Source organism: Equus caballus, chromosome 10 (assembly GCF_041296265.1).
Source record: "Equus caballus isolate H_3958 breed thoroughbred chromosome 10, TB-T2T, whole genome shotgun sequence".
Classification (NCBI taxonomy): domain Eukaryota; kingdom Metazoa; phylum Chordata; class Mammalia; order Perissodactyla; family Equidae; genus Equus; species Equus caballus.
Window position 1 is genome coordinate 7,210,052 of NC_091693.1, and position 14,581 is coordinate 7,224,632.

Sequence of the window (14,581 nt, forward strand, 5' to 3'; positions counted from 1 at the left end):
GACTACTAATATGAAGAGACACTTCCCCTCATCTACCATTTGGTCACCCAGTGGTATACTTCATATAGGAAAGGCAGGATAGATGCTTGATTCTTTCCCTTTATTTACCAGTTTGCAAGATAATGAATTGGTTCCCTGCCTCTAAAGGTAACTAGTTGTTTTTATTTAATATCATTATAAACTCATATATTTAAATATATTGGATATATTTTAATCCATTGCAATTATTAACATTATTGGAGCTCAAATTGTCCCATCTTTGACCAGTGGGAGCCTCTTCAAGTTGGCTCTTGAGTCCTTTGAACATGACCTGCATAGTCTGATAACTACCTTACTATCTGAGATGAGATGTTCCAGCCTCATCTCGTACATTTCCTGTCCCAGACCCGGAATCAGCCATTTTTTGAGGAAGTCCTAGTTTGTTTTTTTCCAGTTCATATTGGTATTTCACAGTACAGTCTGGGTGCTGGAGATGCTCATAGCCATTGGATTGATCCTTCCAGGATCCTAGTTCTCAAAGACGTAGGGGATGGAGGAATTAGAATATCCACAGTTAGTCATTTACTTGTTCCAGCATTATACAAACAACAGTCTAAGAAGGACAAGTACTCAATTTGGAAAACAATTAAAACAATTTTTTTTGCATATGTTCTCTCCATTCTCCCCCAATCTTAAAAATAATTGAACTGTGTCTATATGATCCGATTGTGTAGTCACTAATACTATATTCTCTCCCTTTTGACTCCATTTGTTTTGGGGGGTATAAGTGTACATATATATTATGGTAAAATATACGTAACATAAAATTTACCAATTAAGTCATTTTAAAATGTACAATTCAGTGGCATTTAGTACATTCACAGTGTTTGCAACCATCACTACTATCTGTTTCTGGAACATTTTCATCACTCCAGGAGGAAACTCTACCCATTAAGCAATCACTCCCCATTCCCATTCCCCCAGCCCCTAGCAACAACTAATGTGCTTTCTGTCGCTATGGATTTGCCTGTTCTGAATATTTCATATAAATTGAATCGTAAAATATGTGAACTGTATGTCTGGCTCCTTTCTCTTAGCGTAATGTTTCCAAGGTTCATCCATGTTGTAGCATCTATCAGTATTTCCTTCTTTTCTAAGGTTGAAGAATATTCCATTGTATGGATAACACCACATTTGGTTATCTCTGCATCAGCTGATGGACACTTGGGTTCTTTCCACCTTTTGGCTATTGTGAATGGTGCTGTGAACATTCCTGTACAAGCTTTTTTAAACATCTGTTTTTAATTCTTTTGAGTGTATACCCAAGTGTGGAATTGCTGGGTCCTATGGTAATTCTGTGTTTAGCTTTTTGAAAAACCGCCTAACGTTTCCACAGCAGCTGCCCCGTTTTACATTCCCACCAGCAATGTATAAGGGTTCCAGTTTCTCCACATCTTTGCCAACGCTGGTTATTTTCCTTTTTTTTTTTAAATTATAGCCATTTTAGTGTTTGTGATTTCTCTTTTGATTTCTGCTTTGACTCATAGGTTGTGTGAGAGTGTGTTGTTTAATATCCATGTACAGTCATGCGTCAGTCAGTCACAAGGATACGTTCTGAGAAATGCGTCGTTATACAATTTCGTCATTGTATGAACACATCACAGAGTGTACTGACACAAACCTAGTCAGTATAGCCTACTACACACCTAGGCTCTATGCTCCTAATCTTATGGGATCTCTGTCGTCTATGTGGTCTGTCACTGACCGAAACATTATTATGCAGTGCGTGGCTGTATTTGTTAATTCTCCAAATTTCCTTCTGTTATTCATTTGTAGTTTCATTCCGTTGTGGTCAGAGAATAGTGTGTGATTAGTTTTTTAAAATTTATTGAGACTTATTTTGTGATGTAATATATGGTCTTTTCTGGGGAATGTTCCATGTCCACTTGAAAAGAATGTGTATTCTGCAGTTATTAGGTGGAATATTCTTTTTTTTCTCAGGCTTGGCACTGAGCTAACATCTGTTGCCAATCTTTTTCCTTCTTCTTCTCCCCAAAGCCCCCCAGTACATAGTTGTATATTCTAGTTGTAGGTCCTTCTGGTTGTGCTGTGTGGAACGCCGCCTCAGCATGGCTTGGTGAGCGGTGCCAAGTCCACGCCCAGGATCCAAACTGGAGAAACCCTGGGCCGCTGAAGTGGAGCACATGAACTTAACCACTTGGCCGCTCTGGCCCCTTTGGTGGAATATTCTTTATATGTCTGTTTACGGAAAGAATATTGAAGTCTCCAACTATTATCGTAGAACTGTATATTTCCCCCTTCAGTTCTGTCAGCTTTTGCTTCATGTATTTGGGTCTTTGTTGTTAGATGAGTCTGTATTTATACTTGTTATATCTTCGTGATGATTGACCCTTTTATCAATGTATAATGTCTTTCTTTGTCACTTGTAACATTTTTGACTTAAGGTCTATTTTGTTTGACACTACTATAGATACCCGAAGCTCCCTTTTAGTTGCCATTTGTGTGGATTATCTTTTTCCATACCTTCGCTTTCAACCTCTATGTGTCTGTGGATATAAAGTGAGTCTCTTATGAACAACGTATAATTGGATCTTTGTTGTAATGCATTCTGCCACTTATTTCCTTTTGGTTGGAGAGTTTAATCTACTTACATTTAAAGTAATTATTCATAAGGCAGGATTCACTCTTGCCATTTTGCTATTTGCTTTCTATCTTATATCTTTTATGTTCCTTAATTCTCCCATCACTACTTTCTTTTGTGTTTAATTTTTTGTAGTGTTCCATTTTTTTTTTTCATTTCCTCTCCTGTATATTTTAAAGTTATTTTTTTACTGGAGGATTATAATTGACATCTTAAATTTTTGACAAACTAGTTTGAAGTAATACTAACCTTTCTTTGGTAGTATGCACATGCTCTGCTCTTATATGGCTCTGTCCCTCCCTTTATGTTGTTATTGTCACAAATTAAATCTTTATACATTGTATACCCATTCACAATGATTTATAATTATTGTCTTATGTCTTTGTCTCTTAAATCATACAGCAAAAGAAGAGTTACAAACAAAAAACACAATAATAGTGGCTTTTATATTTACCTATATAATTACTCTCACCAGTGTTCATTATTTCTTAATATGGCTTCAAGTTCCTGTCTCATGTCCTTTCACTTAACCCTGGAGGACTCCCTTTAGCATTTCTTGTAGGGCAGGTCTCCTAGCGACAAATTCCCACAACTTTTGTCATCTGTGAAGTCTTAATTTCGCCTTCCATTTGAAGGATAGTTTCGTCAGATAGAGAATTCCTGGTTGACAGTTTTTTCTTTTAACTTTAAATGTTGTCCCCCTACCTTCTGGTTTCCATGATTTCTGATGAGAAATCAACTGTTAATTCTATTGAGGATCCTTTGTATAGGATGAGTTGCTTGTCTCTTGTTGCCTTCAAGATTTTCCCTTTGGCTTTGGCTTTCACTAATTTGTGGTGTGTCTTGATGTGGATCTCTTTTAGTTTGTCTTGGAGCTTTTTGAGCTTCTTGAATGTGTTGATTCATGTCTTTTATCAAATTTGAGAAGTTTTGGCCATTCCTCAAATGTTTTTTCTGCCCCTTTCCTTCTCTGCTTTCCTTCTGGGACTCCCGTAGTGTGTATGTTCATATTCTCCATGGTGTTGCGTAGGTAACTTAGGCTCTGTTCGTTTTTGTTTATACATTTTTCTCTCTGATCCTTGGACTACGTAATTTCAATTGATCTTCGGCTTCATTGATTCTTCCTTCTGCTTGTCAAATCCAAATCCACTGTTGAGCCCTAGTGAATTTTTTATTTTAGTCGTTACACTTTTCAGCTCCAGATTTCTATTTGCTTCCCTTTTATTATTTCTATCTCTTTATTACACTTGATCTTAGCCAAAAGGCCGAGAAGCGATCTATCTCTTTGTTGATATTCCCTACTTGATGAGATATTATTCTCCTTATTTCTTGGACACAATTTCCTTGATCTCTTTCAGAATATGCAAGACAATTGATTAAAGGTTTTGTCTAATGAGTCCAATCTCGGCTTCTTCGGTTTCTGTTAGTTAGCAATTTCTGTTAATTTGTTTTTTCCTGTGAATGGACTATTCATTTTTTGCATGCCTGTCTCATATTTTTCGTTAAAAACTGGTATTTTTAATATTATAATGTGATAACTCTGGAAATCATATTCTCCTCCTCCCCAGAGCTTGTTATGGGTTGTAATTGTTTGCTTACTGACTTTTCTAAACTATTTTTGTAAAGATTGTGTTATTGTCATGTGTCACATGTGGGCACTGAAGTCTCTATTCCGTTATCTTAGTGGTCAGCCATGATTTGTCAGCGATTTTCTTAAATGCCAAAATTCAGCAGCTTCTTTCCTCATTAAGCATTCCCCTGGTTATTATAAGTTAGATTCCAGAGTTCTGAAAAAGTTGATTCTGGCAGTTTTGCCAGCTTAAGGTTGTTTTGGTGGAGAGACAGCGTTTTGGAGTTCCCACTTTGCCATTTTTGGTGATGTCCCTTGATCCTCCTTTATTCTTAATTCCACAAGCGACTATATATTTAATCCTCATCTCCTTGTGTCGATGTCTCTCTAGTCATTTTTGTTATCTGAAGCTCATTCTTAGTAGATTTGTCAGGAACAGTTCATGGGGACACTATTTCCTGAGTTTTTGCATTATGATAATCTTTTTTCTGTGCCCTTTATCCTTTTTTTTTTTTAAAGATTGGCACCTGAGCTAACAACTGTTGCCAATCTTTTTTTCTTTTCTCCTGCTTTTTCTCCCCAAATCTCCCCAGTACATAGTTGTACACTTTAGTTGTGGGTCCTTCTAGTTGTGATGTGAGGAATGCTACCTCAGCATGGCTTGATGAGCGGTGCCATGTCCACACCCAGGATCAGAACTGGCTAAACCCTGGGCCACTGAAGCAGAGCATGCAAACTTAACCACTCAGTCACGGGGCTGGCCCTGCCCTTTATACTTGAAAATCACTTTTGCTGGATAAAAAATTGCTTGGCTCACTATTTTTTCGGGGTGGGGGGGAGGTGAGGAAGATTGGTCCTGAGCTAACATCTGTTGCTAATCTTCCTCTTTTTTTTTGATTGAGGAAGATGGTCCCTGAGCTAACATCTGTGCCAGTTTTCCTCTATTTTGTATGTGGGATGCCACCACAACCTGGCTTGATGAGTAGTGTGTAGGTCTGCACCCAGGATCCAAACCCACAAATCCCAGGCTGCTGAAGCTGAGCACATGAACTTAACCACTATGCCACTGGGCCAGCCTATTGGCTCACGTTTTCCTTCCTATCTATCTTAAATATGTTGCTCCATTTTCTTACAGTTATTGAAATGTCTGATGTCTTTCTTCGCCTTGTAAGTCACTGCCTGTTTTTTGCCTGGAAGTCCGAAGGATTTCTTTCATTTTCTTTCAAGCCTAGTAATTTTACTCTAGAGTACATCTTGGTGTTGGTTTTTATAGGTAGACATATTCTTGAATTATAGATTTTTGTGTTTTTTTCTGTGACTTTGATTTGGTTTTCTTCAGGAATTTCTGTTATCTGTAAATTGGATCTTCTTTGCCTAGCTTCAATATGTGTCACTTTCTCTTGAATTCTTTTATCTCTTTCACCGTTTCTTTTTGATTTTTAATAATTTCCTCCTTTTCACCTTTCTTAATACCTTATCTTTTGTGCTTATTCCCTCTTGGCTTCCTTCTAATTTGGCCTTTATTTCTGAAATGATTTCTGCGTTTATTTCTAACTTTCAATTCTATCGCTTTGTCTCTGAGTTTTTGTAGTTATCATTTAGGTTCTTTTTCATATCTTAGATCATTTTCTTAGTATCTTTTAGCTCTTTTTGAAATAGTAAGTTAGAGTTCTGATCTGTTTATAAAAGTGTCTTTATGATGTGCTTACTTTCTTTCCTTTTGTTTTAAAGAGTAACTTTGGGACTTGACCTTGGTTCTTTTTTTGTTGTTGATTTTTATGTGCTAGTTTTTCTGAAGTTTTAGAAGTTGGTGTGGTTCAGGACAGGTTTTCTAACTTCACAAGAAAGAACTCATCGTCTCTTAGTTTGTATTGTTCAAAAATAGGGCAGGTTGCTTTCTGATATTTCCTTATTATGTTCTGATTTATGTTACGTTTCTACTTATATCTGAACCTCCCCTTTCCTTTGTCTCTCCTGTCTCGTCCTGATCAATTCTGTTTCCACTCTCAGCAGTTTCCCCAGGGTGGAGCCTTGTCCTGGAAGGGAGCCCCGGCAGATCGGTTTCCAGAGTTCACAGGGCCTTGGCTGCTCCAGCCCCTTCACACCTTGCTGCCCAGCCCTTGCTCCCAACCTCTGTTGGAGTGGACAAAACCCTCCCAGTTTCAGCTCTATTCTCTCTGGCCCATTGTGCTTTCCACTGAGTATTTGCTGCCTACTTTGCGGTCATCCTGTTCCTGGGTCTGTCAGATGCCTCATTGCTTCTCTCTGCTTTCTCCCCTATACGTGTTGATAACATGTAGGTCTTATGACTGGTGGTACCTTGTCCCTACCTGTTTGTATTTGGGAGTTATGGGACTATCTTGTCACCTAGTTAGTCTGTAAATGTTGTCCATGGATTTTGGTTTTGCTGTCTAGTTACTCTTTTTTTAAAAAAAAAAAAAAAAAAAAAAAGATTGGCACCTGAGCTAACATCTGTTGCCAATTTTATTTTTATTTTTTTTATTCTTCTCCCCAAAGCCCCCCAGTACATAGTTGTATATTCTAGTTGTAGGTCTTTCTGGCTGGACTACATGGAATGCTGCCTCAGCATGGCCTGATGAGCAATGCCAGGTGCCCCCCCAGGATCTGAACCAGTGAAACCCTGGGCCACCAAAGCGGAGCACAGGAACTTAACTACTTGACCACAGGGCTGGCCCCTGCTTACTCTTTTTTGTGTGTGGATTTTGGATTAAAAATCTAAGCTGCTGTTATCATCATCTTCTCAGCACCCAGTCTTCCGTATTTTGAAATGTCTTTATATGTTGTCTCTCTGAGCTGCATTCTGAATGATGTCTTTAATTCTGTCTTTCAATTCACTTAATTTTCTTTTCAACTGTGTCTAATCTTTGGTTTTTAATATGTTTTATTTTTCTTTTCTAGAAGTAGTTCTGTTTTGTTCTTTTTCAGCCCTGCTTAGTTATTCTTTATAGTTTCTGCTTGGCTCCTCATACTTTTAATCTTGTCACAGTTCTTTTGTTTCTTTAAACATATTAAACAGCTATTTTATATTCTGTCTGATAAGCCCAATATTTGAAGCTAGATCTGTTGTTTCTGCTGCTTTTTGCTCGTGGTACCTTGTTGCCTTTTATGCTTAGTGATTTTTGACTGAGTTGCCCGTTTTCCTTGGAAATGTATTTGTGGGGATGTTTGACGGCCTGGGCTGAAGATGGGGCATGGATAGTATATGGCAGCATTTTGTGTCCTTTTTGTCGTGTTTATTTTTAACCTAGAAGGCATTGTGCTATGCCTGTTTATCAGCAGCTCACTTTTTTTCACCAGAATGCAACAGTGTATCATGGTGCTGTCACGGAAGTGGTTGTAATAAGTTGCCCTTTGCCTTGTTCTCTGGGAACTGTAGGTGTATCCTGAGTTTGAAGATCAGAGAGCTTGTCTGCCATCAGGATCTTTTCTGACTTGTTCCTCAGACAACACCATCCGCTTCTGGAACATGGATAGCAGCCCTGACTCTCACTGGCAGAAAAACATCTTCAGTAATGTGAGTGGCTTTGTTGGGAACCATCTTTTCGGAGGAACAGAGACCTGCTTCAAGCTGGGCTGTACGGGCAGGAGGGAGTCTCATGCGACCTTGGCGTTAGGCTTCATTAGGGCGGGATCAGGAACCAAGGCAGCTTACTCTCTGTCTCCCACTCTCCTCTTCCTCGCTCCCCCTTTCTCTCTTTCTGAGGTGGGATAGTCTGTCCTCTCCGCCAATCAGCTCCTGCTCTCCAGGTGTGCGCGGACACAGCCACTCTAGGCAGCCCGACATACTCAATGGGAATGAAATTGCTGCCCAAGTCTCGAGTTGGAACTCCTTGGCAAAACACCTGATGGGCCCAACCAGGCAGGGGCGTCCCCTGTCTAGCTAGCTGCCACGCAGTGGGGCCTTGGATCAGGTGCTAGCAGGATCCCAGAGAGAGCCATGAAGAGAGGTTGGGGAGAAGACACTTTGCTGAAGAAATGAATGGCGTTGCCAGCACAGTGAGGGAGCTGAGGATCTGAGACCTGAATCATGCATTCGCTTATTCTGCAGATGCTTACGAAGGTCTGTGCTGCACGCTGGGGACACGTCAGTGTCTAAGACAGACCCTTCTCCTGTCCTCGCGGCACCACAGTCTAGTGGGGGTGAGGGGGCGGACAGTGAACCATAACTGCACAGATTCTGATGTAATCACAAATGGGATAAGCACCACGAAAGAAAATTGCAAGGTACTAGTAGGACATAAAACAGAGTCATCTGATCTTATCTGTGGCATCAGGGGCACCTTCCTGGAGGAAGAGACAACTGAACTGAGATATGGAGGATTGAGAGGAGTAAAGAGGGGAGGGGAGAGTGTCCTGCACCAAAGGAATAGCCTATGCAAAAGCCCTGAGGTAGGAGAGAGCTTGGTGAGTTGGAAAACCTGAAAGTGTGGCTGGGACGAAAAAGGCCCATAATGCCTGCAGGGTGTGTTTAACAGGGGCTTCTTTACTATGCCCCTCCCAAAACTACCATCTTCTCTGCATCTGTCGTATACATTGGCTCCACACAATAGTGAAACCCAAAATAAGAGGTAAAAGTTTGGTTTTATGACTCATAAATAGTCTGGAGGTAACCATTCTGGGGTGTTTTGCAGCTGCAGGAAGTCCATAGAGACCCAGGAGCCTTCCAGCTCTCCACTCTGCCATTTTGAAGGAGTGGCCCTTGTCCTTGTGATCCAGTGTGGCTGCCGGAGCTCTAGTCATCACATCCAAGTTCCAGGCAGCCAGACAGAGAAAAAGGAGCAGAAGGGTTTGCACTTGCTTTATATCTCATTGACCAGAATTTAATCACACAGCCTCATCTAGCTGCAAAGGAGGTCAGAAACAGTTGTTCTGAGTGGTGAAGCTCCCAGGTCAAAATTGGAGTTCTGTTAATAATAAAGAATGGAGACTGGCTGTCAGGAGACACAATTACAGAGGTGCTTCCGAGTTTCTTGTGGCACTGATGTCAGCCCTGCTTCCTGCAGACCCTGCTGAAGGTAGTGTATGTGGAGAACGACATCCAGCACCTGCAGGACATGTCCCACTTCCCAGACCGAGGGAGCGAGAATGGGACACCTCTGGACGTGAAGGCCGGGGTGCGAGTCATGCAGGTCAGTCCTGACGGCCAGCACTTGGCTTCAGGCGACCGAAGTGGAAATCTGAGGCAAGTGGGCCCTGGCCGGTGTCTAGGGCGCACCTCCCAGCCCGGGCTTGGGGGCTCAGGGCGGTGTCTAGGATGCACCTCCTAGCTCAGGCTCAGACGCTCAGGGTGGTGGGGAGCAGCCTGGCCTGGGCGCCTCCAGTTATGCATTGGGAATGAGGAACTGTGAGTAGCCATCTGGTGACCAGACAGTCTTGGGAGCTTCAGCTGAGAAAGAGCTTCTGGAAGGGCTGAGATCAGGGCAGCTACCAGGTCTCAGCAGCTGGGGCATGCGAACTTTGCCTGCAGGGTGGACAGGCAAACTTGCATGGCTCTGGGGAAGGGTGACACTTTCACCAGCCACGTGGTACCACAGCTGAGCCATCAGAGAGGATGCCAGCCAGGGCTTGGGGTTCCTGGTGACCCAGGGAGAGGGGGCCAGGAGGATGGGCCATTTGAGCGCTAAGGCTGTTTACCCACTCTGCAGAGGTTTTTCAGGGTGTTAACAGCCCAGCAGGTGGTGGCCGAATATGAGCCCTGTCAGAGGGACCAGGTTTAAGCTGTGACCTGGGTGCAGAGGCTGTTGAGGGATGGAAGGGACCAGGGCAACTGTAGACCACGTGCCCGTAAAGGGGCGGCCACCATGCAGCCCAAGCAGCGCAGGTTGTTGTCTCTTCCCGTTGTCCAGGAAGAACAGGAAGTGCAGATGTTTTTTTCTATGAAGTTCTGTGGTTTTTAAATGCTGGCAACTGTTTTGATATCAGTCACTGCATGAGGCAAACTGACTGTATTGGTGGTCTGCTCCCAGTGACAGTGCTCTGCCGTGAATGCAAAAGCGGTGACAGGAGCTAACCTGGGACAGCACTCTTGCCCCAGGCCAGCCACTGGCCTGAGTGCTGTCTCAACTGACTCAGTCCTCCCACTGACCGTCTGATGTCAGTGCTGTTCCTAGCTCCTCAGGTGGGTTAACCAAGGCAAGAGAGGCCGAGTGGCTAGGCTAAGATCACACAGGAAGAGAGTGGAGGAGCTGGGATGCCTGTTCCTTATTTCAGTCCAGGCTGACTTGTTGACTCTTTGATTTCATTTGGAGAGAATGTGAGAAAAGTTTAGATTGGAGACCCTTTAAGAATGAGAGATTCCAATCAAATGTTCCCACCCATAGGTCCTATCCTTGAGTATGACCTCTGGCCCTGCCCCGCCCCCAGGAACCACCTCTGATTCAGCCCTGCCTCTAACCCCTGTTCCCCCAGGGGACTGTTATGGATCTGGCTCATGGAACTGCAAGGGGCTGGGTGCCCACTGAGGTGCTCCTAGGCTTGGCCCTGCTTCCTTCCAGATGGCAGGTTTCTAAATGAGAAGAGCGATTGGGCGTCTCTACACTAGTTGGCCAGGGTAGGGGGTTCTCCATGTTGGCTACCTGGCTGCTCTGACCTTTCCAGCAGTGGCAGAGCGCCTGGGGCTGAGGGGTGGGGGCTCCGGGCAGGGGACAGTAGGCAGTGTGTCTCCCCTAGGATCCACGAGCTGCACTTCATGGACGAGCTGGTCAAGGTGGAGGCCCACGACGCCGAGGTGCTGTGCCTGGAGTACTCCAAGCCCGAGACGGGTGAGCCCACGTGGGGGCCGCAGGGGACTGGCCGCCTGGCAGAGCCCGAGACGAGTCATTGGTGTCTGGTGGGGCTGCGAACGACAGCTGGGAGGCTTGTGTTCAGTAAAGGCCCTGTCACTAGACCCTTGGACCAGGGTGATCGGGACTCCAGAAAGCAAGACACCTGCAGGCAGGGCTCAGCTTGACTTGCTTACCCTGGTCCCCAGCACCCGGAACAGTGCTTAGGCTAAAGAGGTGGATGTTGAATGAGTGAATCTCTCTGCTGGAGAAGATAGATCTTAAATGTAATTATTTTGACAACATTTGATACGTGCAGAAAAATTGCAAGAATATGGTGATGAATATCTGCATCCTCTTCACCCCGAGTCCCCCAGGTTTTTTCTTTTAGTTCCTGTTCGGACAGGAACAGAGTCCTGTGACTGTGTCTGACTTTATCTGCCTCCCCTCTCTCCATCTCTCTCTCTGGGTTTGTACACACACCCCCATGTAATAAAAGAATAGCGCATACCTTATTTTTTTCTTTTGCTAAACTCTTTGAGAGTGAGTTGCAGGCTTGATGCCCTTTCACCCATGAATACCTCTCTGAGCATTCCTAGGGACGAGGACATCCATTTATGTGACCAGAGTACACTGATCAAATACTGTCATCTGTCTTGTGGTCCTTATTCCAGTTTTGCCAGTTGTCGCAGAATTGTCCTTTATAGCACCTTTGTTTTTCCCATCCAGGTTCACACTTTAGTTCTCATGGCTGTTTTGTCACCTTTATTCTGGAACATTTCCACAGCCTTAATTTGTCCCTATGACTTTGGCATCCTGCAGAATATAGACCAGTCATTTTATAGAATTTCCTTCAGTTGGGTTTGTCTGTTTTCCTCACGATTTGCTTCTGACGGTACATTTTTGGCAGGAATAGAACGTAGGTGGAGTTATGTCCTGATATGTTAACGACCTTCTCATGCTCTTCTTTCCTTCTCCCTCCCCCTGCACCTCTGGCCCACCGGCTTTTCTTTAAACCTCTCCTCATTCAGGACACCTTTCCTGAGCTCCCCTTCACCTCAGGTGTTAGGCCTCTGACAGACCAGGTGACCAGGGTAGGCACTGTCACAGGGGCCAGCAGGGAATGCCCAGCACAGAAGGAAGCATGGCAGCAGGTGGTGGATAGGGCCTGGACGAGGCCCGTACAGCCAGAGCTCAGAGAGTGAGGGGGCAGTGTTTTCGGGAAGCCGAGAAGTTGGCAGGGCCATGCGTGGCGTGCCAAGGAGTCGGACTTGGCAGGACGGAGTGCTCGGCTGGGCTAGAATGTCTGCTGTGGGGACGAGTGGAGGAGTGTCCTTGTGTCCATTGAGATTCATCCTCCCTGAACTGGTGACATGGGATGTGAAATGCCAGGGTTTGGGGGCTCTGGGGAAAGACTACACGGAGCAGGGGAGTGGCCCCTCTCTGGGCTGGGGGCAAGTTGGCTGCAGTTAGGGAACCAAAGAGCCCTTCTTCAAGGCGTGGAAAGCTCGGTCACGCTGCTCTTGGGAGGTCTGGGCATCAAGTGGCCTCCGGGGCACCCAGGCCTACCCTCTCTACTCGCAGGGCTGACCTTGCTGGCCTCAGCCAGTCGGGACCGACTGATCCACGTGCTGAACGTGGAGAAGAACTACAACCTGGAGCAGACCCTGGACGACCACTCCTCCTCCATCACAGCCATCAAGTTCGCTGGTGAGCCTTTCCTTCCCGCTGCCTGTGCCTCGTTAGATGGGCTCCTTTGGCTGCGAGTGACAGCAAAAACTCCTTTAAACAAAAAGGAGAAGCAAACTCTGAATGTGGGCACAGCTGGATCCAAAGGTTGATTTTTGAAAATTGTCAGGACTCCCTCCCTCTGCCAGCTGTGCCTTTCTCTGGTGGATACCATCTTGGTTGTCACTCGACCACTGGAAAGAGAGTCCCCCACTTTCTATCAATTTTGACAAAAATTGGGAGCTGACTTTCCTTGTGCTGGCTTGAGGCACCTGCCATTCCCAGAGTGGTTATCGGTTCCAGAACTCTGGGGTGTTGTCTTGGGCCAGGTCTGACTCATGTGCCACCTGCCTCCACCCCTGATCCAGGGGGGACTAGCATTAGGCAAGTGCTGGTCCCCGAAAAGAAACCAGGGTGCCAATCCTGTGAGAAGGCCTGATGGGCGCTGATGACTTTCACAGAAAAATAGGTGACAGCAACGATTGCTGGAGGCTAATTCTGTGCTGGGTGGTGATCTTGCTCCGCCCGGCAGTTATTTCCTTCCCTACCCATTCTGTACCACCTCATAAGCCGATGGGTACGGGCCTTGGGTCTTTCCTGAGGCTGTCCTTCTCCAAAGCCACAGTCAATCAGGAAGGCAGAGGGATTCCTCCGGTTCTGGAAAGATTCGGCATGGAGATCCCTGGCCCTGAGGGATTCCAAGGGGTGGGGAGGCAGGCCCTGTGGAGTTTAACTGATCAGAATCCAAGAACATGTTCAAAACTATACTCAAAAGGACTCTATTCCTAGGGAGAATGCATCCCTGTACTGGGTACTCTATGCAAATTCCTGACTATGAAGAATGAGAATGTATTGCTATCTCTTGGTCTTCTCCACTTTCTGCCTGCCTCTCTCCAGCTAAGGTCGTAGGGAGCTGGGCAAAGACAGGTTCACCATGTTTGATAGGTCCTGATGGAAACCTAACAAAGGCTGATCAGCTCACACTTCTCAGGCATCCTTAAAAGACTGTTCAGACCATCCCACTCCATGGGAGAGAGGTTGTTAGACTAAATCAGTAAATCCAGCAGTCACCTCACCTTTACTGAATGTTGTAGATCCAGGAGAGGTGATGCCTGGCCAAGGGGGTGGCCCGGGAGTCAGTCTTTAAGGCCACCTTCTGAAGGGTGCGGGCCTTCATTAGAGCCCTAGCCAGTCCAAAAGGATGCGGTTTCTGGGGGCCCTGCTCTGGCCAGGCTGGCTCTTTTGGGAGTTATGCTCACAACTTTGATATTCCGTATAACCTGGGCCCCAGCTGGTCAGAACCTGACTGAAGCTGCTAAAGAAGGATTCGGTCTTTTAACAGTTTTCTCTGAAACACATACCGAAACAAGTGAGTACAATATCTCTGTATAGTTTACAGAATGAGACAGTGAACATCCACCTCAAGGTTCAGGGCGGTTGGTATGACCTAGGACAGACGTGCCCACTGTTTATAGCCAGTGGCTGTTTTGATTGCTCGGGGTCCTAACGTTGCGAAATACTTGGACTCACCACCCCAGGTTAAGAAGCATAACGTTACCAGTGACGTGCAGGCCCTCTCAGTCCCTCCCAGGTCACACTCCCCCCACACAGCACTCACTCCCTCCGTGAGCCAGTGCCTCCTGCTTGAGTAACATCTTAACTTGTAGTCAGGCTCAGCCCTCTCAAACGTGCTGTCAGGAAGGAAGAGCATCTTTGGTACCAAGGCTCTCAGTGTTTTCTATTTGTTCTGTCTCCTCATCCTCACCACAACTCTGTGAGGTATTTGTGTTGTTACTATTTTTATTCTATAAAGAAAGAAGGAGAAAAGCAAGGACACTAATAGTGCTTACCAGGTGGCAG

The 14,581-nt window shown here is 45.0% G+C and overlaps 1 protein-coding gene across 29 annotated transcripts in view; it reads left to right on the forward strand.

The window, feature by feature from the left end:
* Positions 1-14,581, forward strand: part of WDR62 (WD repeat domain 62) — a 47,358-nt gene that overhangs the window by 14,980 nt on the left and 17,797 nt on the right. For all 29 annotated transcript variants that reach the window (XM_070224101.1, XM_005596184.4, XM_023649603.2 and 26 more), the window contains 4 exons: positions 7,609-7,746; positions 9,236-9,414; positions 10,902-10,993; positions 12,578-12,703. In XM_070224101.1, the coding sequence (XP_070080202.1) occupies positions 7,609-7,746; positions 9,236-9,414; positions 10,902-10,993; positions 12,578-12,703 (535 nt within the window). The remainder of the gene's footprint in view (positions 1-7,608; positions 7,747-9,235; positions 9,415-10,901; positions 10,994-12,577; positions 12,704-14,581) is intronic.